The sequence below is a fragment of the Hemitrygon akajei genome, chromosome 1 (genome assembly GCF_048418815.1).
Source record: "Hemitrygon akajei chromosome 1, sHemAka1.3, whole genome shotgun sequence".
Taxonomy (NCBI): domain Eukaryota; kingdom Metazoa; phylum Chordata; class Chondrichthyes; order Myliobatiformes; family Dasyatidae; genus Hemitrygon; species Hemitrygon akajei.
In genome coordinates this window covers 55445564-55459882 of record NC_133124.1, presented here as the reverse complement: position 1 = coordinate 55459882, position 14319 = coordinate 55445564, and the positions used below count along the sequence as shown (strand labels likewise).

The 14319-nt window shown below is 39.4% G+C and overlaps 1 protein-coding gene across 4 annotated transcripts in view; it reads left to right on the top strand.

Moving 5' to 3' along the window:
* Window positions 1-14319, top strand: part of trappc9 (trafficking protein particle complex subunit 9) — a 535810-nt gene that overhangs the window by 50362 nt on the left and 471129 nt on the right. For all 4 annotated transcript variants that reach the window (XM_073043422.1, XM_073043433.1, XM_073043451.1 and 1 more), the window contains 3 exons: window positions 2746-2867; window positions 5198-5323; window positions 5910-6126. In XM_073043422.1, coding sequence (XP_072899523.1) covers window positions 2746-2867; window positions 5198-5323; window positions 5910-6126 — 465 coding nt within the window. The remainder of the gene's footprint in view (window positions 1-2745; window positions 2868-5197; window positions 5324-5909; window positions 6127-14319) is intronic.

Below are 14319 nucleotides of genomic sequence, written 5' to 3'. Positions count from 1 at the left end.
ATGTGTGTGTGTTTCCCCAAGCACTCTGAATTCCTCCCACAGTCTAAAGACATTACTGGCTAGGTTAATTGGTCACTTGAACATGGATTCCATATCATATTATTGCTAGTGGATGAAAGCTCTTTGTAGTTTTTGTATGTTGGTTTAAACTGGTCCACTAACTCAACATCTGGGGATTTTTTTAAGTTCAGCAACCTGAATGAAAAATTGTAGAATGTACATCTTAGCAGTTAGTATTCGCTGTGGATTTCAGGGGAACAAAGCGCAGAGCAAAGGTGTTGTTGGTTGTCATTGGCCATTTCTTTCAATGCTTAAAAAGGAGACTTGTTGTAAACAATCAGAAACATTAAATTTCTACACGAGATTTATTGTTTTGGAATTGATATCCGTTCCTACCGGTAGTACTTTCTGCTTTACAGCTTTATTAAAATGCATTTAATTGATTTTAATGTACAATATACTGATATAACAACAGTACTGTCAGTTGGGGATGAAATATTGAAGCTTGCAAATTGTTTTCTGTGTATTCAATGTGTAGTACATACTGTATCTCTCAAATGATTTACTTGTAGCTATGAAGTATTGAGCAGAATTATCAGGTTGTAGACAAAGAATCAGAATGCCATATTTATTCCAGGAACAGCCCTGGAATATGCATCTAGGCCCTAGATGCATACTATATAACGCAAGGATATTTGATTCTAGCCACCCAGTTATTGGAGGTTTTATTTATTTTGAGACCATCTTTCATGATTGGACCGAGAGTCTGATGATGTGAATCTCAGGTTGATATCTTGCATACAATGTGACTTATTCTACCCAGGTTTTTGAGGTTCATGGTCTGAGTAGACATGTGATCCTGGTGCATTGTTACAAAGGCATGCAAACTGCATGCTTTATCATTTTCCCCTCTCTCTGCTCTTGTGGGCTTTGTGGATAACTTGACCTTAAAATACCATTTCTTTCACAACAGTATTGTGATGCTGAATAGGATCTTTGTAGCTTGTGCATGTGTCAGGCTCTGAGTGTATGGTTGCAGGAACTATTTGCATAAAGCAAATGGGGAACTGATAACATACCTGGTTGGGTTCTGAGGGACTGTGCAGCCCAGTTAAGAGAAGTTTGAACAGACATCTTCAACACCTCTCTGGAACGGCCCATTTTCCCTGCAGGCTTCAATGTAGCCACCATCATCGTGGTGACCAAGAGGGCAACAGTAACCTGCCTTCACAACAAGCGTACACTGACACAGACCTCAACAATAATGAAGTGCTTTATGTGGCTGGTTATGGATCACAGTAAATCCCATTTTCTTGCTACATTGGACCTTTTCCAGTTTGCTTCTTGTTGAAGTTGGTCCACTGATACTGCCATAGCCTGTGCCCTCCACTCTGCCCACATGGAAAATGGTAACTCGTGCGTCAGTATGCTGTTTATTGACTTCAGCTCAACTGTCCTTGTTCGGTCTCACCACCCCATAACTAGATCTTGGACTTCTTGACAGAAAAGCCTCAGTCAGTCTATGTTGGCAGAAACATCTCTAATTCCATCATGCTGAGCACTAGCGCACCACGAGGCTGGGTGCTCAGCTTCTGCTGTTTACACTGCTGAGGCATGATTGCATTTCACGCTGTAGTTCAAACCAAATCATGAAGTTCATTGATAACACAACAGCGCTTGTCCTTATCAACAATGATCAGATGGCCTACAGAAAGGAGATAGAGCAGCTGGAAGAATGGTGCGAGCACAACAACTTGAATGACAAGATTGAAGAGATTATTGTGGACTTTAGGAAGATGCAGACTGGCTACTCCTCTCTGCAGATAAACAACATTTCTGTGAAGAGAGAGCTGGGAGCACCAAGATTCTGGAAGTGCACATAACAGTTGATCTCACCTGATCCCTCACACTATCTTTTTAGCGAAGAAAGCAGAGCAGCTCCTCCACTTCCGGAGGAGATTGAGGTGAGCAAGGCTTCGCCCGCCCACCACTCTAACCAGGTTTTACAGGAGCACCGTGGCAAGTGTCCTGAGCAGTTGCATTATCATCTGGTGCAGGAATTCAAAGGCATCAGACTGCAAGACCCTACAACGGATCAAGAGGGCTGCTGAGGGGATTGTTGGGATCTTTCTCACTCATCCGAGATATTTATCAGCAGTGCTATTTAAGCAGGACCCTTAGTATTGTCAAGAAACCCTCCCATCTGTCTAGCAATCTTTGATCCCTTCCATCATTGGACAGGAGGTACTGTAGCATTCGGACAAGGACTGTTAGAATGGGAAATAGTTTCTTCCCTCACGCGGTGAAACTACTGAACTGTCTACCACCACACATAAAGCACCAATAGAGTTATACTGTCTACTTTTTAACTTGCATTGTAAATCTGCCTTACTATTCGTTAATTTATTTTTAACGATATTACTTCATGAAGCCTCTATTGGGCACTTTTGTCCGAGGAACGTTGCTTCGTTTGATGATGTATGTGTATTTGGTTGGATGACAATTGACTTGAACTCTAACTTTACACCAAAACATAAAGTTCAAGTTAATGAGCAAGTTTCCAAAAGAGAAGATATCCTCTGTTTAGTCTTTGTTTATGCATGTTAAAATGATTTATGAATTGTGTTGTTTATGTAAGTATGTTTTGCTGCCCTTAGTTTGATAATGTTTTATTCGTTGGATTGGGCAAATAATCTGATTTCTACTTGCAACCTTTCATGTTAACCTGCTTTTCTAAACTTGTAGGTGCATTGACAACAAATGGCATCAGTGCAGACACTAGTGCAGAGATTGGAAGAGCGAAGAACTGTTTGAGTCCTGAGGAAATTATTGACAAATATAAGGAAGCTATTTCTTACTTTGGGAAGGTAATCCCAAAATAATCCATTCTAAATTTGAGATCTCTTTGATAGTTATTCTATATAGAAATTTGGTTTTTCTTGAATGTTTCAGTGAAAACCTTGTAATTTTAGAGGAACGGTATGACTTAAATGACATCTGAGTAATCTTGAATACAATATACAGTATTAGACTTAATGTTGAAGCTACTGAATTATCCACACATATTTAACAAAGCTTGATTTGTTTTAAGAAAAAAAATCAAAATACTTCTATAAAACTCTTATTGGAAAATTGATAAACTGCAACAATATGTTGTAGAACTTTGTTTTGTTACGTACCCCGTAACTGGGTGTCTGACCAGCAGAGAAAGAAGAATCCGTTGGAGTCTGGTGGTACTATATTCAAAAGTGTTTATTAGTAAACTACACAATACAATATCAAAAATGCAAATATAACACAAGTTAGCAGTAATAAACCTAAAAGTGTAGGAATAATAATAAGCAATAATAAACAAGCTCTATCAATCTCTAGGGGTAAATGAATTGTCATAGAAGAGTGTAAAGTTCAGTTCAGTTCATGCGTGCTGAGGTAATTATGGTTGTTGGGTTGTAATCATTGGAGAGAGAGAGAGAGCGAGAGATTAAGCAGCTGCAGTCAGCAAACCTTCCTGTTGCCTTTTGATTCCGTTGCACCATTGTTGTGGTTGTCATTCAGCTATGACCCCTCCATCCTTCAGCTAGACCATTCTTCTGTGGTGGACTCTTCACTCTGGCATGAGTGGACACACACACACAAGTCCCCACCAGCCCTGCTGTAACACTGTGAGCTTTACTGACCGATCTCCTGGTTTGGTCTTTGAAGCCCCCACCTTTCTGTGAGTTCCCAACACTTAGTCAGTGTCCACAGGTGTGTCTGAAGGGTGTCTCTCCAGACCTGTCTTTTATCCCCACTCACGGGGTCTCAGCTATCCATCAACACTGAACGACTGTGTCCATCAAATCAGGCCACTTCTGCTATCTCCTGAGGAATGTTAACAAGCAAGGTACAGTCCTTGTAGTAGAAAGTAAATAATCCAGGAAGAGTCATAATACAGTTAATCCACAGTCTCTCTCCCCCTCTTATCTGTAGCAAATGTTCTTGCCTGGGCTTTATCTCTCTCTCATGAGCAGCATAACAACAGCAATAGTTCGTAGTTCTCAGGAGGGGGGTTGGGAATGGTTAACTCTGCACCCCATTGTCCATCAGGTCTGTTCATCACTCATAACAGTTAAGTGTTAGAAAATAACTAATTAGATAATAAACTTTGCTAGATATTGAAGGACTCTGAAATTTCTTTATCACTAGATGTTTTAAATACTACAAAAGCACTCTATCTGCTCCAACAATTCTCCTGCTGGCAGATTTAAGTTGCCCAGGTCATAGTGATTATGGTGTTACCTGCCACTTTAATTCTCCATCCCACTTCCCTTCTGAGGTATCTATCTGTGACTCCTATATTCTTATCATGATGCCCATGACATCTGTTCAAGCATGCTGCAATCTTGCAGACTGAATATCAATTCTACAACTTCAGGTAATTCTCTTCCTCTGTCTGAACCAAAATTAGTAATTTCTGCTTTAAATCATCCATCTGTGATGCAGAAAAATAAAAATTTGATCCAGTAAGTGTAACCTGGTCTGAGGGTGAAATCTACAGCCCTGCATTCTACATCAATATATGTTCTTATCACTACGATTTACCTCAGCTTGTGTTGCAATTTTCTTTTAACTGCCCCATTAACCCATCAACTGGATAATCGTGCACCTTATCCCTGAAGCAACCCTGGTGTTATCTTTTCAGATATGTTTCTGTTTTCCTTTTCCTTTTTCCCTTGTCTCTGTCCAAATTACAAATATCTTTTCTTTTTACCATCCAGCCCCACAACCGCCTTTCTCAGTTCTGTTGCGAGATCATTGCTCTGAGACATGAACTGTTTATTTTCCCACTTGCCAGGAGTTTCTGGCATTTTTTGTTTTTAGTTTACAGATTTCAAGCATGTGCAGAGTTTTTATTGGTTTACCTTTCAGTCATGAAATCTTTTGGAATTGAGTGTTCTTTCTTTACAGATGCCTTGGTTTATTATTAACGTGTATTTTGAAGATCCCATATAATGCTAACATGCGTTATGCACGCTTAATTCAAAATGTTCACTTTAGGTCATGTATTGCTTTGGATGGAATTATTGCTAAATCTGTTTTCTTGTATGGTAATGCATGTTTGTTATTAATTGGCTTTCAGTGTTTGAATTAGCATGTTTCTTTCTGGGAGCAAGTGTATTGTACAATGCAAAAATTTTGCTGTAATTCTACTTTTCAGTACAAAAATGCAGGTGTGATTGAGCTAGAAGCTTGTGTGAAGGCAGTTAGGGTGCTGGCCATTCAGAAGAGAAGTATGGAAGCCTCTGAATTCCTTCAGAATGCCGTATACATCAATCTTGGCCAGGTATAGTTCCCATCAATTTCCTATTTTCATTGAATAGCCCTTTTGATTCTCTGCTATATCCTTCACAAAATAATCATTATTGACTAATTTTGAACTGCTGATTAAAATGTGCTGTTTTCAACAATTGCAAATAAGACATCAACTTGCATTGTTTGAATATAGTAAGAGGAAAATAGTTAGCAATAATTTTTGCTATGAGTGTAAGAAAGATTGGGATTCCCAGACAAGAGTAGGCCTCATCCTTGCAGGCCAGGCTTCATGACATCTGCCAGTTGTGCTCTGTTGTTGACCTCAAACATCCTGGAATGTCCTCCTTGAAGATTCTTGTGTCGGAGCCTTGAGCACTTTCATTATAGTTATAAGGAAGGAAGATTTAAAATAAATTTTGCTTTGTTGTTTAGAACATGGTGAGATAAAATAATGGAGTGGATTGGGCCAATAATTTGTTCCATTGGAACTCACTGAAATTTTTTGTTGCCATTGGTGCTTTATACACAATACTAAAAATTGTTTGCTATACTGAGTAAAATTATGCATGTGTTTAGTGTTTCCCATCTTTTGGTATATTATTTGTTGTACTTTGTAGCTTTCTGAAGAGGAAAAGATACAGCGATACAGTATCCTTTCTGAGCTGTATGATTTGATAGGATTTCATCGTAAAGCTGCCTTCTTCAAGCGTGTAGCTGCAATGCAGTGTGTAACGCCATCTATTGCTGACCCTGGATGGAGAGCTTGCTACAAGTTGTTGTTAGAAACATTACAAGGATATAGCCTGTCACTGGATCCTGAAGACTTTAGCAAAGGTAAAATCTTATCAGATTTTTGATGGGACAAATGCAACCTATATGTCTATAACAACTGAGATGTTTTCAAACACATTTTGCAGCCTGTTTTTCTTGTTACTCTAACAAGCAAAATCAAACCTTGAACACTTGATCTTGCAGTCACTTTATTCTAAATTTGAATGGTGCACCCTTAATTTAAAAAAAAAACTAAAATGATATAAACTACAAATATGTAAGTAGATTGCTGTCTATAGCAGATAATAGCCCTGTGATGACAAAACTAAGAATGTTGTATGAGACAATTGTGTGTTGGAGTGCCATTTTGATGTTTGTTGGTGGAAAGAACAATGCAGTGCTGAATTGGAGAAACATTCTAAAGCTTCAGAATCTAGAATTGGAATGGTCAGAGTGGTTTGCATTGGCCCTTTTTGTCTCATAATAAAAATTCATGCAATTGTTTTATCAACTGCAGGTGATTTTGATCTTGGATCACAAAAATGAAAGGCAGTGTACTTTGAGTTTTATCCTAATTTTCTAATAGTATCCCAGTTTTCAATTTAATATTATCTTCTATCTCTTTTGTCAGCTGCAGATTGTGTGTTTTTTCATGGGATCCCTTATTTATTTAGAAATGCAGCACAGTAACATCAATGAGCCTACACTGCCCAATTAAACCCATGTGTCCTCACACTCCTCTCTTTATGCTGGTGGCACAGCAGAGGAAATCGCAAGCAGTTTCAATCTCCTGGGAATGCATATCTTGCACAACCTCATGGTCCCAGAACACCACCTAAACAATCAAAAAAGCTCACCGAAGATTCAAATATTCAGAGTACATTTATTTTCAAAGTATGCATGTAGTAAATAACCCTGAGAGTCATTTTCCCATGGCTAGCCACAAAACAAAAAAACTAGGGAACCCATTGAAAGCAAAATATCAAACTCCCATTGTGTAAACAGTGGGGGAGGGTGAAGGTTGGAAAAACACAATATAAAACACCAAATCACGAAGTCGTTGAAACAATCCAGGCGTATTCAGTTCAGTTCAATCTAGCACTGTTGTTCGTTATCTGCAGGCTGCACTGCCAGCCTGTCCTGATCAAAATCACACAAAATGGCAACAAAATAAAGTGACCTGAAATACATCATAATGTGAACTACAGAGTCCAATCCACAAGCCGTAGTGATTTTAAACCTTGTCCAAGACTCAGGACTCTGGCACCATTCTCCAGCAACATCGAGTGAGTGGGGGGGGAAGAGAGACAGTTTATCTGTAGGTACCTTCCTTCGGGAGTAGTAGGTGAGTGGGAGAGAGCTATCAGTCATGTGCAGGTAGAGGGCACGGGAACACCTGTCCGCCTTCTGCTCTAGTCCTTGTTAATTTCATTCTTCCTCTTTTCTTTAATCGGTGAGATCAGCAGAAATGAAGTCCATCATGGGGTCGAACCTTTTCTCCAGACCTCACACTTTGCTCAAAACCTCCCCAAACCCCCTTGGAGGCAGTCAGAAAACACACCACCAAAATGCAGATCACAGGCTCTACCAGTAGCAGAACCACATTTGAAAGAAGTAGTAGTGAAAGAAATAGTTTTGTGAACTGTCTTTGTCTTATTATTTTTTTGCGTGTGCTGCATCGTATCCTGAGTAATTTTTTCATTTGCCTTTACACTTGTGAACTAGAAATTACATTAAACAATCTTGCATCTGACAAATTTTAACCTACTTGCCTGTAAGTCTTTGGAAAGCATGAGGAAACCTGAGCACCCAGAGAAAACCCATATGGTCATGGGGAGAGTATGCAAGCTACTTAAAGACGGTGGTGGAATTGACTCCAGTTCACTGGCGGTGTAATAGCATTACATTAACCACTATGCTTGTGAGGTAAACTCTCAAACATGAGATTCTGTAGATGTTAGAAATCCAGAGCAACAGAGAGAATATTGAAGGAACTCAGAAGTTAGGCAGCGTCTATGGAATGGAATAATAGTCAATGTTTTGGGTTGAGATCCTTGATCAGAATTCCTGTGAAGCTCTTGCTGAGCTGTTATTTAACTGTTTATTTTCTGACCTATCTTTTAAGGCATGTTTACTCAATCCAGTTTGGTCAGCTTTCTCATGCTATTTATGTTTGCCCTTACTTAATTCAAGGCACTGGCGATGGATCTGTGGTATTCATCCTTAAAATACAATTGGAATAATCAGTCATAAAGCAGGAAAACAGACCATTCACCCAACTTGTTTGCACTGACTGGTGGACACCTTTGATTTTTAACCCAATCACTAACACTTGGTCCATGGCCTTCTGTTTTTAAGTGAATTTCAAGTTTAATCTGGACACTTAAATGTTTTCAGTAACCCAGCTTCAACCAGTCATTGCATTCCAGGTTCTTGCCATTCTGAGTGAAGATGGTACCCTTTGTCTGTCTTATGAATCTTTTTCCTCTTACCTTAAATTTCTGCTTTCTAGTTTTACAGTAACTACTTATAGGGTAGGGGGAAATGTTTTCTCATTTATTGATCCATAAAACATTTTTCTGTCTGGTTTTGTATGACATGCAACTTTTCTCTCATTTTATTTCTTTGAGCTTTCTGCTGCTGGATAACTTCCCCACACCTCTGGTCTACTATGAGCTTTGTCACTTTGTTTATCTTAGTTTTCAATTTTACATTGTTAACCAGGGATTGTGCTTGTTAAGGGAATCCCCTCTATTTGTTTAAGATGTGCTCTTTGTGAGCATAGTAGATCTACTCTTGGAATATTTTTGTACTTTGTCCCTGTTGGCACCCCTCATAGCTCTAAATTCCTCAAGTATGCCGCCATTAACTTGCTTTGCTTTGGGAAGAAAAGACTGAGCTTCTCTGGGCTCCCCTCATGACTGATCCAGATAACATTTTCATAAATTTCTTCTACATGTTTTCATTTACCATTGCATCCTTGCTGCCATTATATTTGCATTACCATTACATCCTTGCAATACCTTGGTGACCAAAACTTTATGCAGTACTCCAGTTGAGGTCTGGCAAAAGGTTATATAAAACTGGAGCATAATCTGTTTTGCAACTGTTTGGGGTGAATTGAGACAAGGATCCTTGGATTCTTGCATCCTTCACCACACCTTGTTAGCAAATCTACAATTTGTAAAGAGGTACTGTCTCTCTTACCTTTGCTGTTCTAAGGGCTCCATGTGCTGGGGATGATATGTTATCTGTACAGGAAAAGATGCCACCCCACCTTTCCCATTCGGCCTTGATATTGAACACACAGTCTTGGTCACCCAGCAACCACATTTTTGTAAAGACTTATTACATCATACTCATTAATTGCTGTCTATACTATCAATTCATCTAACCTGTTCTTTATTTGAATGTATATTTTAGCTTTGATTGTTTTGCAGTTATTTACACTTCTAGGTAAACTATGTTTTGCATGCTTTTGTTTTCATCGGCCCTCATCTATCATACGATGACTCATTTTCCCATTACTATCCTGTGCCACAGTTTTTCATTTAGCTTTTTAGAGCAGTTTGTTGTTGAACCTACCAGGGGATCAGCTCTGCTAGATTGGGTGTTAAGTAATGAACTGGAGGCGATTAGGGAACTGAAGGTAAAAGAACCCTGAGGAACCAGTGATTGTGTTCAATATGATTGTGTTCAACTTGAAATTTGATAGGGAGAAAGTAAAGTCTGATGTAGCAGTATTTCAGTGGAGTAAGGGAAATTACAGCGGTATGAGAGAGGAGTTGGACAATGTAAATTGGAAGGAGCTGCTGACAGGGATGTCAGCAGAGTAGCAATGGCGTGTATTTCTGGGGAAAATTGAGGGAGGTGCAGGACATGTGTATTCCAAAAATGAAGAAATGCTCAAATAGTAAAATAGTACAACCGTGGCTGACAAGGGAAGTCAAAGCTATTGTAAAAGCAAAAGAAAGGGCATACAACAAAGCAAAAATTAGTGAGAAGATAGAGGATTGAGAAGTTTTTTAAAAAAACCTACAGAGAGCAACTGAAACAAATCTTTAGAAGGGAAAAGATGAAATGTGAAAGCAAGCTAGCAAATAATACCAAAGTGGATGGTAGAAGTTTTTTCAAGTATGTTAAAAATAAAAGAAATGAGAGTGGATATAGGACTGCTAGAAATTGAGGCCGGAGAAATAATAATGGGGGCACAAGGAGATGGCTGCTGAACTAAATGAGTATTTTGTGTCAGTCTTCACTGTAGAATACATTAGCAGTATGCCTGATGTTGTAGTGTGCAAAGGAAGAGAAGTGGGTGCCGTTACTGTTGCAAGTGAGAAGGTGCTCAAAAAGCTGAAAGACTAAAGGTGCACAAGTCACCCTGACCAGAGGAACTGCACCCTAGGGTTCTGAAGGAGGTAACATTAGAGATTGTGGTGGCATTAGAAATAATCTTTCAAAAATCATTGGACTCTGCAATGCTGCCAGAGGACTGGAAAACTGCAAATGTTACTCCATTCTTTAAGAAAGGAGATTATAGATCAGTTAACCCGACCTCAGTGTTTGGAAAGATATTAGAGTCAAATGTTAAGGATGAGGTAATGGAGTATTTGGTGTCACAGGACAAGATAGTACAAAGTCAGCAATGTTTCCTTCAGGAAAATCCTGCCTGATGAACCTGTTGGAATTCTTTGAGGTGATTACAAGTAGGATAGATAAAGGGGATGCAGTGGATATTGTATATTTGGACTTTCAGAAGGCCTTTGACTAGGTGCCACATATGCCGCTGCTTACCAAGTTAAGAGTCCATGGTATTACAGGAAGGTTACTGGCATGGTTAGAGCATTGGCTGATTGGTAAGAGGCAATGAGTGGGAATAAAAGGATTCTTTTTTGGTTGGCTGCCAGTGACCAGTGGTGTTCCCCAGGGGTCAGTGTTGGGACTGTTTTTTATGCTGTATGTCAATGATTTAGATGATGAAATAGTTGGCTGTTGCCAAGTTTGCAGATGATATGAAGATTGGTGGAGGGGCTGATAGTGTTGAGGAAACGAGTAGGATGCAGAAGGACTTGGACCCCAGATTAGGAGAATGGACAATAATGTGGCAAATGAAATACAATGTTGGAAAATGCATGGTAGTAGAAATAAATGTGCAGACTATTTTCTAAACGGGGAGAAAATCCAGGGATCTGAGATGCAGAGGGACTTGGGAGTCCTTGTGCAGAGTACCCTGAAGGTTAACTTGCAAGTTGAGTTGGTGAGGAAGGCAATTGCCATGTTAGTATTCATTTCAAGAGGTCAAGAATACAAGAGCAAAGATGTGATGCTGAGGCTTTATAAGGCACTGGTGAGGCCTCACCTTGAGTAATGTGAACAATTTTGGATCCCTCATCTTAGAAAAGATGTGCTGGCACTGGAGCGCGTCCAGAGGAAGTTCACAAGGATGATTCTAGGAATGAAAGGGTTATCATACGAGGAACATTTGATGGCTCTGGATCTGTACTTGCTGGAATTCAGAAGGATGAGGGGTGATCTCATTGAAACGTTCAAATATTGAAAGGCTTAGACAGGGGAGATGTGGAAAGGATGTTTCCCATGGTAGGAGAGTCTAGAACAAGAGGGCACAGCCTCACGATAGAAGGGTACACTTTCAAAACAGAGATGGAGAAATTTCTTTAGCCAAAGGGTGGCAAATTTGTGGAATTTGTTGCTACATGCAGCTTTGAAAGAGGCCAGGTCGTTGGGTGTATTTAAGGCAGAGATTGATGGGTTCTTGATTGGACATGGCATCAAAGGTTATAGGGAGAAGTCTGGGAACTGGGGTTGAGGAGGAGATAGAAAAAAAGGATCAGCCATGATTGAATTGGGGAGCAGACTCAATGGGCTAGATGGCCTAATTCTGCTCCTATGTCTTATTTCCTCTTGATTTATTAAGCCTTATTCTTGGAGCCCTCTCCCCTCTTACATATTTTAAGACACTTTTTGTAACCCTAATTGTATAGTTTTCAAGAATGCAATAATGGGTCAGAAGCTTAATATCCAATAGTAAAACATTCTTCTGACTGGCACCCTCCAAGCACTTAATGTCATCAATAAGACATGAGGTGTATGCTAGATGAGCCTGTAAAGCTCTGCAATATGCAGGACAAGGAATCTATTCGAATCGCACCATATTCAGCATCTAAAGCATTTGCTCTCACTTCCAATGATGCATTGTGGCTGTGGAATGCCTGGTCTTCAATGTGTATTTCTGTTATTACCTTGTGCACTTAAAAAAAATAAATAAATCTGCTTATGGTAAAGAATGAATGTACAGTTGATGATGGGGAGCAGCACCTGCAAGTTTTCTTCTAAGTTCATTCCTATCCTGAAAATTTAAAATATTATTGCTTTCTTGATCCCATTTGGGAATGTGGAAATAAATGTGAGCTATCCCAGGATACCTCCAACCACCTATCCACAATAATTAAGTAAAGAAGTGGAAGTGGAATGAGTCTGGTCTTGACAATACTATAAGAGTATGATAGTTTTGGTAGTATTATATTAGTGTCTCTGTGAATGCTGAGTGATTCACAACTGACTGTGGAAGATTCTGTAATGATGAGAGATTCAACAACTTAATTGAACTCATTCAGTTCTTATGGGGTTTGATAAAGTGACTTCTGCGGGGCACTTTCCCTCTTTGGAGAAGTAGCGGTTACTTGGGGGGGAGGGGTGGGTGGGTAGAAAAAAGCCAAAACCACTCAGACACTAAGCACAAGGGGTTGACACTGTATGTGGAACTAGGCACAGTAATGAAGTTGTAAAGTCGAAGAAAGTATGTTCGATTCTTTATTTAGAAACCAGCAAAGTGAACAATCTTAAAACAATTAAAAACTAATTAAACTCAAACTAGTGATATAACAGAATAAACTATCTTGGCATATTTAAACATATTTGAACCAAGTTTTCTTTAACATATGAGTATTGAAGCAGTCAACAAAAAGATATCAACCCCAGCCCACTCCCTAGCGCTACCCAAACTAGAGTGAACTAGAGTCAAAGTATGAATAAGCATCTAAACACTTTGCTTCTACCATGCCCCAACCCACTTGACGGACTATCCATAATAAACGCGCAACACAAAATGCAATACAACAGAAAACAGATACATGGCTCCTAAATCCCAGCCCTTACATTTTATACTATAATAATTACAACTACATACTACCAAAAACGGGAGCTGTGAAATCTTAACAGTCATACAAATGTCCTCTTTCTTCTTTCTTCCATGCAACAGTAGCTTAGGCCAAAAGTTCCCAGCACTCAGTACAGAGTGATCTGTACCACTACACTCTGTCAAGTCAAAATCGTGAAGCTTCCAGAGCTGTAGCTCCTTAAGCCACTGCCTCTCCTAGAAGATATATCTTGGCTATAGGCCAGCCAGACAGCTGTTTTTGGTCTTGATGTACACCTGTTGCACAAACCCTTATGTGGAAAGACTTGAATGTCTCCTTCTGTGATCCATTAGTTTCGAGACATTGTGTAATCAGTTACAAGCACAACATCTCTGGGAGGAAATTACCTCTTATTTCCGATGTTTCTGCAGCTGTGGTAAATAATCCTTGAACCACTGTTTCCAAAACAAGTTTGAGTATTTGACTTGCTTTTCCTTTTGGAGCTTCCCTGTTGGTAAGGAGATGATGTCTTCAGAAGCAACAGATAGTTGGGTGTAACGCTTCCAAATCATTAGGTTCAGATAATGCTTTAGTATTCAGATGACCATTGATAATGGTCTCTGCTTCACAAAGAACTGTGTGGAAACTCTTTGTCAAGATTCTGTGCCTTCATGGTAGAATTGAGAACCCTTGTTACACTTTCTCCCCTTTGCAAACTCAAATTTATTTGGAAATCTTTCTTTGGTTTAAAAAAAAGCAGTCTTTTCTGAGCTCTTCCACTAAAAGACAATGTCAGCCAATCTGACCTCAGACTTCTCAATCTCTCTCCACAAAAAATACTCCTGTTCTTCATTTTTTTCAGGCTAAGTAAGAACAATATTCAACTGTTTCCTCTTCCTACTAAGAAACAAGTGCTGGTTCTTAAATCTAAGAATCCAAGCCACTGTCTTCCTCAAATAAATCCAAGACAAGAAGTGATGGATTACTATGTCCACCTCCTCGTCATTCATTGTGACAGTATCTTGACTTCTGGATCATCCAGCAGAAATTCTGCAGGAAAAGATCAGGATTCACAGGCTATTTGTTTTCAGGCTGAAGA